At 37.6% G+C, this 14,968-nt stretch overlaps 1 protein-coding gene across 2 annotated transcripts; it reads left to right on the forward strand.

Moving 5' to 3' along the window:
* The first annotated feature begins 488 nt into the window (after window positions 1-488).
* LOC143594370 (putative disease resistance protein At5g66900) lies at window positions 489-9,722 on the forward strand. Of its 2 annotated transcripts, none has more exons than XM_077073698.1 (6): window positions 489-1,293; window positions 1,387-2,010; window positions 2,086-2,489; window positions 8,034-8,395; window positions 8,485-8,696; window positions 8,784-9,722. In XM_077073698.1, exons 2-6 carry the CDS (start codon window positions 1,389-1,391, stop codon window positions 9,617-9,619), a joined length of 2,436 nt encoding a protein of 811 aa, XP_076929813.1. In that variant the 5' UTR covers window positions 489-1,293; window positions 1,387-1,388; the 3' UTR covers window positions 9,620-9,722. The 2 variants fall into 2 exon arrangements, with proteins under 2 accessions (XP_076929813.1, XP_076929812.1); XM_077073697.1 differs by having other exon boundaries at window positions 490-1,285.
* The last annotated feature ends 5,246 nt before the right edge of the window (window positions 9,723-14,968 follow it).

Genomic DNA, 14,968 nt, shown 5'->3' on the forward strand with positions numbered 1-14,968 from the left:
AGTCCAGCCCATCCATATTATCTGTGTCCGACCCATCCATATAATTTGTGTCCGCCCCACACTTGAATTATTTTAAAAATAAATTCTTTAATGTCGAAGAATGGGAAACCGTTTACCTAATAAAGATAAAAGAAAGGCACCTATGCCCAATTTTTTAAAACAAAAAAGCCTAAGCCCAAATGATTTTTTAAAACTAACAATAAGTCCACACTCCTAACCCAGTAACCTGATCGAATAACCAAAACAAAAGAGTTTTTGTCTGGGCGCTAAGGTTTGAAAACTGAAATTGAACAGAAGCAATAGCAGGCCGTTCGAAGAAGACTTAGACCGCTAGACCAGGGTCGAGTAACGAGTGCTCACGAATCACAATTCTGACATTAGGCAAGGAACATGTTCAACGTTTCACCCCCCCCCCCCCCCCCCCCGATTTAGTATGTTGGGGTTTGGAATTATTGGAAGAATTGGTAATTGAATTTGATCCCTTTTCATGAATTTGGAATATACTTATTTTGATTATGTGAATTCGGTATTTATATTGTGAATTCTAGGTATTCATATTTCCCCTCGTATCTTGTCTTTTTCTGGCACTCATCTTTCCCCTCATATATTATTTTTGTTTGTTTAAAAAATTAGTTTTTTATGTGTAAGAATGGTAAGTTGAATTGAATGATTGAATTGGTGTTTTAGTTGAAGGATTAAATATAGATTTTAATTAGTTGAACCGACCGAACCCGATTGCCAACCCGAAACCTAAAGATAGGAAAAAAAAATTTTTGCTTCTCGTGACTTTCGGCCCATCCATAATAAACATTGAAGATCCGCCACTGGTCCTAAGTTAACGTAATCTTCGTAAGACTGTATAAACATACAACTTAACTTTTACTGGTAAGCCTTTTAAGTCCCCGGAAACTAGTTACACTTTTAGGAACAAATTCATATCTTATGAAATGCCTGACTTTATACTCGCATATCTATCTTTACTCACACTAGTTTTTATTCTATTCCACAGTTCCTCAAATGATATATATATATATATATATGAATTATGAGTTAGAAGTGTATAAAAGATACCATAATAGTGACAAATATCAAATCTAATAATTTTTGGTATAGACTGCATCTTGGTCCAGGAACAGTCCTGCCAACATAGTCTACATCTTCCTACCTTCATTGCAATTGATCACCTCGTGCTTGCTGCTGCACTTGTATAAAAACACAAGCTAAAGGATTTCACTAGCATAATATCGACGAACAACTATCTAGATTCCTAATTTCATCAATTCAAGTGTCCAGGTAATTTCATTTTTGTAGATTACTTTCGTTGACTGTCGGATCAGTTTTTTTATGAGCCTTTTTTTCGTTTGCTAATTTTGCTACGAAATTTAGAGATGGTTACAAAAAACCAGTATGAGGCAGCTTTGCAAACAGTATTGGTGGAGTTACTGAAAACAGTAGTATCACAAACCAAAAGAACAGCCAAATTTAGAACTTTACTCAGGCGCCTTGATAAAACGTTAAGAAGTCTTGAGCCAATAATGTGTGGTCATGGGAGGCTGGCCAGGGTGTTAGACCGTCCCGAAAAAGAGACTAAAATGTTCATATTTTACGTGGAGAATGGGAAAGAAATAGTCCTCAAGTGCTCAAGGATCAAGTGTTGGAATGTGTATAAGAAGTTTGTTCACGCGAATAAGTTGATTCGCTTGGACCACGAGCTATTGAGGTTCTTTCAAGTTGAATTGCAAGATAACCTGAGTACTAGATTCAGGGGTCTTTCTTTGGGAGGTGAGGTGGATCAAGTACTCTCATCTGTTACTAAACAGGCAGGTGGATTTTCAAGTTCTATCAATATCCCGGGGCTCCCGGATGTCATCATTGGCTTTGATTTTCATCTTAAAGAAGTGAAACACATGCTGCTTAAAAATGACATCCAGGTGCTGACCGTTTCAGCTCCAGGAGGTTGCGGGAAGACTACATTGGCGAAGATGCTTTGTCATGATGCGGAGATTAAAGGTATAAACTTTGATTATTAATTTTAATCCAATGAATACATTTCATGTTGATTGTCGCGTGCTTATATTCGTTCAGATGTTTTTGGGGACAACGTATTCTTTGTTACCGTTTCTAGAACTACTTCCTTCAAAACCATTGTCCAAAAATTACTTACACATCATCTACAAGTGAACAATTGTGAGCTCCAGACCGATGAAGAGGCAAAGAACGAACTAGAGAACATGATGAGGAATATGGGATCAGAAAAGATATTGCTGGTTTTGGATGACGTGTGGTCCGAATCTGAATCGCTTATTCAGGATCTTAAATACCAAATACCAGGATACACTATCTTGGTCACCTCAAGGTTTATGTTTTCAAGTATTGGCTCCACATACGAATTAGGCTTGTTAAACGACGAAGACGCAAAAGCCCTTTTAATCCATTCAGCATTTCCATGTGACAGGAAGGTTAATGTGCCAGATGATCTTGTGAGCAAGGTATTGTTTAAATTTCCAAAATCATTTTCCACACTACATATCTGTACCTCACATGATTATATATAATTAATGATAATGTGGAGTTGAATTGTAAAACACACCATGAAGAACACTCGAAACGTATTCTAATTATTTAATCACTAGATCATATAATAGACTGATCTAGGGCTATTACAAAAATGAGAAAGACGAATCGAACAAGAATGAAATGAAAGCAACGATTGAGAGAAGCACGAGAGTCGAACTAGCCGTTCATACCCTAGCTCGTGAACTTATAACTTACACATCTGAGCACCAACTAACTCTTTAGCCAAAGTTTCACTAACACCCCTAGATTATTCCAACTTGTACATAAACATCAAGAACTTTCATTTAACCCACCAGCTGCCAAATTACCATTCTACCCCTTAGCCGTTTAACTGCAACCAACTGTCAATGCATTCTCTTTGTGCGAAACCCTTGCCACCAACCTTGCTTTAAACCTTGGTGCATCAACCCCTATGATCTCCTCTTTGGTTTTATAAAAACAATTTGCAATTAATCAACCAATTTTTAATCAACTAGCTTATTCACTAATATATGTTCCATTCCACATTAGTGATTCCATCTCTTCCTTCATAGCTTTTATCCAAATCTATTTATTACTAGAATGACAACTTCATTGTAAGTCAATGGTTCAAAGACATCTTTATGTTCTGCATCCATTCTTGACTAACTTTGCCTTTGGTTACAACCATCACATAAACAATGTCATACCCCTCTAATGCATCATCTTGTGCAGAATAAGTATTCTGCCAACGAAACCACTCACTTCACCTTTTTTTTTCATTCTTTCCACACAAATCTTTCTTAAAGTGCTTTTCATAATTATACACAAAGCACATTCTCTTAAACTTTAGAATTTTGTCTTAAAATCAATCCACTTTGACCTAGGATTCCTTTGTATAAATCTACCTTCAACAGCCAGTCCTTCACCATTGTCTTCTCTTACATCTGCCCTTTTCTCCAGTTCATTCAAATTCATGACAACCTATTAAAAGATTCTTATGTTGAGGTAGAGATGCTAAGAATATGATTACTATGTCTTCTTATCTAGTTCTACCTCAATATTCTCAAGATATTGAAATCATCTATGTGATCTTCAGGTGACTTACACGCATATGGAACATATAGAGCCTCTTCTTAAGATACTGGCGATTTGCCAACGATTTAGTCATACACAGGCTTCTAATAATGACCAAACAACGGCTGCAGAAGTCTCTTTCGACACTTGTCTTAACACTTGATCACCTACACTCATGATGATGACATTGTTTGCCTTCTCCATGATATCATTCCATTCTTTCTGAGATAGACCATCCTGTAAGTTCGCCTCTTCTCAATTGAACTGAGAATAAGGCTCTAATACAATGTTATGGATTGAAACCATTGCAAGGTATGAGACTTGTCCCACATCAGTTGTATGGGCAACTGATGTGGGGTTTATAAGCCAAATGGGTTCTCTCACCTATCAGACTAGTCTTTTGGGTTGAGTTCTTCTGTTTGGTTTGTAACATTGGTATCAGAGCCAACCTCGGAGTGGTGGCCTGGAGGAAGCCAGCTGTGACCAATGTGGTCGTGACCAACGAGGACTCGGAGTGGTGGCCCACGGAGTGGTGGCCTGGAGTGAGCCAGCCGTGACCAACGTGGCCGTGACCAACGAGGACGCTGGCCCTTAAGGAGAGTGCATTGTTATGGACTGAAACCATTGCAAGGTATGGGACTTGTCCCACATCGTTTGTATGAGCAACTGATGTGGGGTTTATAAGCCAAATGGGTTCCCTCACCTATCAAACTAGTCTTTTGGGTTGAGTTCTTCTGTTTGGCTTGTAACATTGGTATTAGAGCCAACCGCGGAGTGGTGGCCTGGAGGAAGCCAGCCGTGACCAACGTGGTCGTGACCAACGAGGACTCGGAGTGGTGGCCTGGAGTGAGCCAGCCATGACCAACGTGGCCATGACCAACGAGGACTTGGCCCTTAAGGAGGGTGCATTGTTATGGATTGAAACCATTGCAAGGTATGGGATTTGTCCCACATCGGTTGAATCATAAAACACATGAAGAACACCCATATTAATCAATCAATCAAGCCCTGTACATCCCACCGCATAGCACGCTATCGGTAGGGTCAGGGGAGGGTGGGATGTAGGCAAGTCTTTCCTCTATACGTGAGAATAGAGAGGCTGCTTCTAGAGAGACCACCGGCTCATAAAGCTACATATAGGTAAACAGAGTAAACATACATCCTACAAGCAAAGACACTTAGCAATACATAGATAGCAAACTACCAAAAAAGCAAGGAATCTTTAACCTACTAAGAATAGGGCATAAGAATCAAAAAGCAGCATCAAACAAAATATATACATAAACAACAAGGAGCCAGGCTAGCCAACTAGACCCTAAATACAAAGCTAAGCTAACTAGGTACCTTCCCCTAGAAGTCGCTAACCTTAATCCTACGTCTCCACGAATCTCTATCCTGGACCATGTCCTCAGAGAGGTGCAACTTTGTCAAGTCATGTCTAATTCTCTCATCTCAAGTCAATTTAGGCCTACCTCTACTCCTCTTTCCTTCCACAATGAAGGTTTCCACTACTCTGACTGGCGTTGTTGTCGGTCTCCTCTTCACATGCCCAAACCATCTCAATCTCCCTTATTCTCTCATCTCAAGTCAATTTAGGCCTACCTCTACTCCTCTTTCCTTCCACAATGAAGGTTTCCACTACTCTGACTGGCGTTGTTGTCGGTCTCCTCTTCACATGCCCAAACCATCTCAATCTCCCTTCTTTTTATTTTCTCTGATATGCTAACTATTCCTAATCTTTCCCTAAAGACCTTATTTTTAATCCTATCTAATCTAGTGTGTCCGCACATCCACCTCATCATCCTCATCTCTGCTACCTCCATCTTGTGCGCCTGTGTCTTCTTGATGGCCTAACAGTCTGTTCCATACAACATTGCAGGTCTAACTGCGACTTTATAAAATTTCCCCTTTAATTTAGATGGGAACCACTTGTCGCACAAAACCCCAGTGGCTGCTTTCCACCTACACTAGCCAGCTTGTATGCGGTGGGTTATGTCACCGTCTATCTCTCCATTGCTTTGGACAAACGATCCTAGATATTTAAACTTCGTTATTTGTGGAACCACCTAGTCCTCAATAGTGATCTGGGTGTCCTCGCTATCGCCAACACCACTGAAGTCACAACAAAGGTACTCTGTCTTAGAGCGACTAATTCTTAAACCTTTATCCTCTAAAGCTACACGCCGCTCCTCTAGCCTTTCGTTCAAGCTTTGTTTAGTATCAGCCACTAACACAATATCATCTGCAAAGAGCATGCACCATGGGACAGGCTCCTGAATCGACTTGGACAACTCATCCATGACTACCGTGAAAAGATACGGGCTTAACGCCGATCCTTGGTGCAGTGCCATCTCCTCCGGGAAAAATTAGCATCTCCTACCGGTGCACAAACACTAGCTTTAGTCCTGTCATACATATCTTTAATTAAGTCTATATACTTTCCAGGTACCCCTCTACCTTCTAAACTATCCCAAATTAGTCTACGTGGCACACTATCATATGCTTTTTCAAGGTCGATGAATACCATATGCAGGTCCCTCTTTTTATCCCTATACTTCTCCATTAGTCATCTCAGTATGTGTATCGCTTCCGTGGTTGACCGTCCTGGCATAAAACCAAATTGGTTAACCATAACCTGTGTTTCTCTCCTAATTCGAGTCTCAATTACTCTCTCCTATAATTTCATAGTATGACCTAACAACTTAATTCCTCTGTAATTTCCACGACACTGTGCGTCTCCCTTGTTCTTGTATAGGGGCACTACTACACTACTCCTTCACTGGTCTGACATTTTTCTATTCTTGAAAATAAGGTTGAATAGAGTAGTGAGCCATTGAACTCCATCCCCTAAACACTTCCAAGCCTCAATCGGTATGTTGTCTAGACCACTCGTCTTAGCCCTTCCCATATTCCTAAGTGCTATCCTTACCTCTCCCTGTGTGATACCTCTACAGTAGGAGTTATTCCTTTGTTGTCTCTGCGTAACAGGGTTGTCTGTTTCTTGTTGGTAGGTCTGTCTGCCATTAAAAAGACTTTTAAATAATTTTGCCATCTCTATTTAATGTCTTGTTCCTTGATTAAGACACGCCCATCCTCTCCCTTTATATATTTCACTACTCCTAGGTCCTGTCTTCTACGCTCCCTAGCTTTAGCAATCTTGAACATATCATGCTCCTCATCCTTTGTTTCCAGACGTGCATACATCCGTCTATACGCTGTGTTTTTTGCCTTTGTCACCGCCTTCTTCGCCTCTCTCCTAGCATTTTTGTATTTCTCCCTCAACCTCCATCACTCCCCCTCGTTTGTGCACCTTAAAAGATCCCTAAGACTCTGTTGCTTATCCTTGATCTTGCTCTGCACATCCTCATTTCACCACCAAGATTCCTTGTTCCCAGTTCCAAGATTCCTTTTTCCCGGTTGTCCTTTAAGAACACCCACAAACCACAAATGAATTCTTTTTATTCAATCACTAAATCATGAAATTGATTTAGAGCTATTAGAAACACGAAGCAGACAAGAAATAAATGAAAGAAAACGATTGAGAGAATTGCGAGAATCGAACTAGCCGTTTAAACCCGAGATCTTGAGCTTAGAACAAACACATCTGAGCACCAACTAACTCTTTAGCCAATGTTTTATTAACACGCCTTATAATATTCTATTTTTATAGAAACAGCATGAAATTTCATTTAACCCCAAATGCCAAATTACTAATCTACCCTTTAGATGCTTAACTACAACTAATTGTCATGAAGGATCTTTAACTACTCTTTGATTATGGTTAACTAGTTATGTACCCTTACCCAGCGCGTTGCGCCGGGCAGGTCGGTAAATCCGGACGATGGTAAAACCCAAGCATTACTGTGTCTAAGTGTTTAGGCGGTAAGTCGACGTGATTCAGTCGGTTTTGGTTACATATGTTATTGTACGGGAACTAAAACGAAAAAGTTATCTAAATTGAGATGGACCAATGGGGTGACTTCGGTTGGTAAAACTCGAGCGTCGGTAAAACCCAAGCGTTGTTGATCCCTGGCATTGAGGCGGTGAGTCTATGCAAATTCGGTTGGCTTTTTTCATGTTCGTTACGAAATCAGATTTAAAAAAAATTGGCATTCCGTCGATTTGAGTTACATTCGTTAGGTTAGTTTCTTTCACGTTCGTTACGTGATCGGGACTAAAATAAAACAAATGAAAAACATAACAAAACTAACTAGAAATATATAAAAAAAATATCAAACTTAAAAAAGAAATGCAAAACAAAAAAATGTATAAAAGACTTGGCCCAATGAATCATTGCCAAGTGGACCAATCATGTATCAACGTCACCAAACTTCTTTTTTATATATATTAGTAGTAGTAATTGACTTGAGCTCACCCGTGGACAACATTTGTAATGAACGTTTGTTGTTGTTTTATTATAGATGGTTAAGATCTGCAAGGGATTTCCATTGGCACTCACAGTGATTGGTGCATCGTTACGCGATCAAAGTGAGCTTAAGTGGAAAACAACTTTACAAATATGCTCTGAAGGTCAATCTATTTTTGACTTAAACAACCCATTATTGCTTAGTCTTCAAACCAGTGTTGATGCACTCAAAGATTCTCCAGTAGCCCGTGATTGTTTTCTTGATTTGGGTTCATTTCCTGAAGATGAAAAGATTTCCGCTTCTGCTCTAATGGATATATGGGTTGTGCTATATAATCTAGACAAAGAAGGAATGTATACCATCGAATACCTTGTAGAGCTTTCCTCAAGAAATCTTCTGAGTCTTGTTCTTCCAGGGTAAAGGGCTCATTATTGATCAATAAATAATAAAATATTTTATTTATTCTTTCTTCGGTTATAACTAATTTTCTATCTAATATTTCCAGGAAAGATGCTAGTGAATTAGAAGGTTATTGTAATGAGCATTATGTTACACAACATGACTTGCTAAGAGAACTAGCCATTCATCTGAGTAGCCAAGAGCCAATAGCACAAAGAAATAGGTTGTTTATAGAAATTCGTGGGAATGTCATACCCGTATGGTGGATTGAACAAGCACAACAACCAATTAACACCCGTCTTTTGTCTATATCAACAGGTTTCATTTCTTTGTCTAGACCATGAAATATAACCATTTCCTATGGATGCTTTAGTAACTATATGTGAACTATTTTTTTTTCTGCAGATGAAATGTTTTCCTCTGTCTGGAATGATCTGAAAGCACCAAACGTTCAAGCTTTGATATTGAACATAAGAAGTAAGAAATACTCTCTGCCCCACTTCATAAGAAATTTCAATGAACTAAGGGTTTTAAACATCACAAGCTACGGGATTTATCCTACTGAGTTACATGAGCTTTCGTTGATTAATTGTCTATCCAACTTAAGAAGATTAAGACTAGAACATGTCTCGCTTTCTCCCTCAATTCAGTCCATTACCGAGTTAAAGAACTTAGAGAAGCTTTCTTTGATAATGTGTGCAATTGGTAATGCATTAGAGTTCTGTACAGTTGACCATCCAATGCTACCTAATCTCATCGAGCTTGAGATTGAAAGTTGTTATGATTTGAAAGAACTACCAGAAGGATTATGCAGTCTTAATCATCTCGTGAAACTTAGCATCACTAACTGCCATGAGCTCGGTGCCCTTCCTGAAGCGTTGGGGAGTTTGTCAAATTTGGAAACGCTAAGACTCCATTCTTGTACCAGATTATCCAAATTGCCCGAGTCTATTGGGATGCTTCATAGTCTGGTCTTTCTGGATATATCTGATTGTTTGAGTATAACCTCACTGCCTGATCAGATTGGCGAGCTTAACGAGCTAAGGGTGTTGAAGATGAGTGGCTGTCATGGATTAGAAGAGTTGCCAGATTCAGTGACCAATTTGACTTTGTTTGAAGATGTGATATGTGATGAAGAGACATCGTATCTATGGAGTTATTATGAAAGTGATCTCTCTAATTTGAAGATAAACGTGGTCGAAGAAGACCGGTTCGCAAACTTTATGAAAATAGTTGCTTAGTTTTAGTGAAAGGAAGTGATCAGTGCACTTTCGGTACTAGTATTTGCATGCTAATTATTCATAAAATGCATCAATATTAATAATAAATATAGTGTTTTTATTAGTTTTTGTATTAGTAAGTGGATATGGAAGAGGCACGAGTCAAGGAAATAAAGACAAAAGCAACTTCAGATGTTATGAGTGTGAAGAACTCATTCAATTTGAAAAACGAAGGCGCCAAGTGGAAAAACAATGAGAAAGAAGCAGAAAAAAATCCAAACTCATCTATGAACATGAATAAACAACACTGTTGTGAAAACGCAAGTCAAGCATGTTGAAAACCTTCAAAACTATATATTTAGTTTAAAAGGGAGTGTTGAAATATATAATATAAGGGTCTATGTGTCGTTTTAGAGAGTGCATTTTATGTCTTATTTGTATTTGTCAAATAGTCTAGGGGTTAATATGTAATTATGTCAAACTTGTATCGTAATCTAGACGAAAGTCGCTAAAATCGAGTTTGTATGTACAGTTTGCAAGTTTATTGAATAAACAATTTCTATATTCAAGTAAATATAATCGTCAATTTCATTGTGTTATTCTTCAATTTCAATCTAAATTTGCCAACAAAAATCAAGGGGGGCGATTTGGGACTTCGGGCGGTTGTACAATGTTGGAGAGCAAAGGATGAAAAGGCTACTAGGCAGTAGCCTTAGGCAAAATCAACGCAGGTGGTGGATGCAAGAGAGTTTGTTTACTCGTTTATACTTTCACTCGTTGAACTTTAGTAATTACTTTTAGTAGAGAATTTGTAGTGATAATATTTATTTTCTTTGTTATTATGATTGGATAAACTTACTATAATCACCCATGGTGTAGAGTTTGTATGAGTAACTATTCAACTTTTATTGTTTTTGGATTTGATTGAATTTTGTATGAGTAACTATTCAACTTTTATTGTTTTTCTTTGTTATTTGTACACGCACCAAAATAAAAAAACACTATAATCTAAACAATTTTGACTAAAGAGTCAAATAAAGTAGAAATAAAATGTCAAAAACATCATCTTGATTTAAATTGGTTAAAGGGCAGTTTGGTGATGAATAAAATTTTATTGCATCTTGATGTTAATCGTGTTGCTAATTGAGATTTTATTTCACAAGTTAAAATGGGTCAAATTTGAAGATTCCAAAGCCATTTTAAATTCTTCCAATCCTTTTGATGCGCAAAAGACAGCCATAACGCAGGTTTGATGAATGGGATCAACCATAATAGTTGACCTCTCGAAACTTAAAAGTCGAACGACCTTCAACTAATTTGTAAAATAATAAAGTTGTCATTAGACTACAACAGCTAATGGATATATGAGTAAAGAAACTACTATCAGAAATACATTATAGCTTTCATGATTAAAGCATGGAAACATGAATGTGTATGGCTAACTTATTTGTAAGGACAACCATTATCTTCACGTACCTATCAACATTTAGAAACCAGATTGTGTAGCATTGATGAAATGCACGAACTGTCATAGTGTTGCGAGCCTTAATGCACAAAGAAATACAAAAAAAAAGTTACACCGCAGCATGTCAAACAACTAGTTTAGATAAATTATTATATCTATATTTGCAAATAGAACTATTTGTTTTCTTTAAATTATATTTACGTAATATACATAAATAACCCCTGAAAATAAAGTTGACTTAATTAAATAACTAGACCCTTTAGTTATAAAAAGTTATTTTTGTCATTTCACCCTAATTTAACAGAAAAATCAATAAAATACCAAAACTTGTTACAAAACTGAAACCGCAAAAAATCCAAACGTAGTACTTTTAAATGTTAATACCCTAATCCATTACTTTGCTCAAACCACAGTGACCATCTCTGTAGTTAGCTCTTTTTAGATTACCATTTCTTCAAGATGGAATTCGAAAAATCGAATCCACCTTTTCTTGAAGGTCGATTTTGAAAAACAAATCCAAGTGAATTCTTGATTCAAACGTTGTAGAATAAGAATGTCAAACAATTATACAACTTAAATCATAAAATGATATCAGTTATAAACCTTAAACTCTGTCAACCCGTCTAAAATAATGTCAATTAGACCACTATGGCTGCAACAGAGGTTACAAGTGGAGAACTTGCCCTTGTCGTCCTCCAATTCGTCACGCCAGGCAGCAAACACTACGACGAAAATCCTCACTACAACAATATTGTTGAATTAGAAGCGGTTGAAAACCGCTTCAAAGGAAGGTATTTTCCCGCTTCTATGCGCATCGCTGTTAATCAATTATTTGTCCACTTTGAAGCGGTTTATGAATTTCCCATATATTTGAAGCGGTGAATTGTTTAAAGCGGTTTCCTCACAAGAACCGCTTCAAACTTTACAACTAACAAAGTGTATAGCTTCCAGCTGTCTATTGGAATTTCAGAACTAAAGATCGTTAAATAAATAGCAGCTAGCATTAACTACATAGCCGAATATTTTATTTTAAAAAAATGCTATACATATCATAATATTATGCAATAAAACTGCTACAGATGTTTTAAATTATCCAAATTCAACACTAGAAACTAAACAAATTTTCCAAATTCTAACAATATCATAAACTTATAAATCTAACTTATCATGGGGCTGTTTTCAAACAATCTATCTGTTGAGTCAAACAATTGGCCTAAGGGGGAGATTGTTTAATCAAAGATTTGTTCTAAAAGACATATGAAAGATTGGAATCTTCTCAACCTCCTCAGAATTCGCTAAGTATGGATCCGGGCACACCTTAGACCTCCGAACAAGCTTTTACTTAGCCGGGTACGATATTTTGTCTATCGGGCAAGGTTATCTTCAAGAAGTCTTCTTTAGTGGATATCCGAGCAGGGTTTGCAAATTGGTGTATTACCGGGCAAGGTTCACTGGTTTATGTAAATCTGGGAAGGATTCACTTTATCAAGCAAGTCTATTCTTCAAAGCCAAGTAAAGTTCACTCCCGAGTAAGCTTTTGGCTAACCAAGCTCATGAAGCCAAGTGATTGGAAGACCGGACAAGGTATTCATTAATAATTGTGGTCCAAGTAGGCTTGATGTGTTAATGGAATATTTCTAAGTAACATCGGTCAAGGTTCAACTCAAGCAAGGAACAGTGCTGCCAAGTACACTTTGCTAATAAGTTATTCTCTAGCAAAGAGTTGAATGCACCATCAAAGAACAAGGTTGCTCGTAAGGGTTTGTCGGGCATAGTCTGACAAAGTCAAGAAGATTGAAGTCTACCCGGTGAGTATTTTACTTGGTGAAATACTCTTCAAGTAAAGTCTACCCGGAAACTGAAACTGATCCCGGACACACTTCTATGAGACCTCAGTCGCCATTTCTACCTGTGAAGCAGAATAGATGGCAGCATCGAACTGCTGCTCCCAGGTTCTTTGGATACAACAGCAATTGCGCGATTACGGTCTGAATTTCACTCATACTCTTATTTGCATAGATAACACTGCTGCTATCTCAGTAACTAACAATCCTGTAAAGCATAGCAAAACTAAACACATTGACATCCGTCATCATTTTATACGGGATTGTGCTGAGAAGAAATTGATAGTGCTCGAAAAGGTTGATTCGTTAGATAATTTCGCTGATTTGTTTACTAAAGCGTTTGACAAAACTCGTTTTCAAAACCTTGTTGAGCTAAATGGGATGATCAATCCCGAGTAACCGTGTTTTTCGTTTTTTACTTGTAAAAAAAAAAAAAAAAACGTCACTATCGCTTAGAATTATGTTGGTTGCTTCAGTTTGAAGGACATATCTTCGGATATGTTTGGACCTTATTTCTACCTGTAGAGTATGAGGATAGCCATTAACCAGATGACTGAAAGTGACCGGGGCGGTTTATGATGTGTTTTTATTCTTTCGCTGAAAATTAGTCGTTCATACTTAGTTAGAAGGACACATACTCGTATGTGGTCGGTCCAGCTGATCCATTGGATCTTCAGGATAGCCATTTACCTGAAGACTTCGACTTGATCGGGGCGATAGAAGTTGAAATTTTTTTTTGGAGATGAAAAAATTTTCAAGTCTACTACTTCGTAAGAAGTTTCTTTACTAAGTTTAAAAGAAAATTGATCCAACCTTGGAAAGTGATAGACAAACTGATTCTGTGCGCTTAACTAGTGAAGTTATAAGGCCTAAAAGACTTTAGAACAGTCATTGTATGTCATGGTAGCTTTTTATGGTACGTAAAAGTAGAAGTGATACTAACTAAATCTCCTCGATTTTACGTGGAAACTCCTTAAGAGTTGTGCATTTCTCCATATATATCTTTCCGAATGATAGGCAGAAAAGCGATTACCCAATCATACACGAGCCCGTGAGTGTTCTGATTCCCGAGAAGATGGTGTGTCAAGAAACTGCAGTGATCCAGATTCGGGACTTGCAGTAGTTTAATTGAAGCTGTGTAAATCTTATTATTTAAAAAAAAAAATTATTATTATGTGTTACTAAGATATTCTAGAGCTTATAATGTTAAGACTTCTCAATCAAGATGCAAGTAAGAGAACGGGAAGAAGACTCTACAGATCGACGTGTACTTACAATTTAATCAGACACTACGGGTCGAGGTCAACTCGGGGTGACTTAGGGAAAGCCAAATACGCTTTGAGAATAGATAGGAGACATCATAATCTCTAATGTGTTGCCCATTTATATTTTGAGCTAAATTGAACCTAACCCGTATCACAGAAGCGATGAAAACCATTTTAAGTTATTTACCTGCTTACAACCTGTTTCTTTATGTCATAATACAGCTGAACATGGATCTGTGTGACAGTCACTTAATTAGTATGATTCCTGTTCGGATCTTTTCTAAAACGTGGTAGTCTCTGTCGAGACTGAAATTTGATCCCGTGTACTTTATTTTTAAAATTTATTCTACTTATGTAGTTGTATGATTTTATACCTGGTTACTTGGTTCTTGATCGGATCAGTTAACTCTTTAAAGGAAGTTTTAAAAGTTAATGGCATAATGTTCAATTTATAAGGGTCTGTTTGGTAAAGTTTCATATTGAGCGAAGTTGAGGGAAGAGGCGAAGTTATGGGACAGGCGAAGTTAACCCTAACTTCGCCTGTATAACCTTGACCCTATATAAAGAAATTTTTTGGTCAAACTCATTATTATTTTCTAAAACCGACGAACTTATCTTCCAGTAACCTAGGCGAAGTTATATCTCGAATCACATCTTGTTGTTTTTCTCAGTTTCTAATCCGATTTAAAGGTGTGTAGTGTCATCATATCGTATAATCACTGACAATGGCGTTAATCAAAGGTCGTTTTGATCAGTTACTGACACCGTTCATTCGAAACCTCAACACCCGCTTTTC

This window comes from Bidens hawaiensis, unplaced genomic scaffold (genome assembly GCF_021521415.1).
Source record: "Bidens hawaiensis isolate Kalapana, Puna unplaced genomic scaffold, B.hawaiensis_p1.1 tig00043538_1, whole genome shotgun sequence".
Taxonomy (NCBI): Eukaryota; Viridiplantae; Streptophyta; class Magnoliopsida; order Asterales; family Asteraceae; genus Bidens; species Bidens hawaiensis.

Excerpts from the sequence above, each read along its gene's own strand:
- LOC143594370 (XM_077073698.1), top strand. The coding sequence starts at position 1,389 with ATGGTTACAAAAAACCAGTATGAGGCAGCTTTGCAAACAGTATTGGTG. Across the intron at positions 2,011-2,085 it reads TCATGATGCGGAGATTAAAG|ATGTTTTTGGGGACAACGTA; the intron begins GTATAAACTTTG and ends ATATTCGTTCAG. Across the intron at positions 8,396-8,484 it reads CTGAGTCTTGTTCTTCCAGG|GAAAGATGCTAGTGAATTAG; the intron begins GTAAAGGGCTCA and ends TAATATTTCCAG.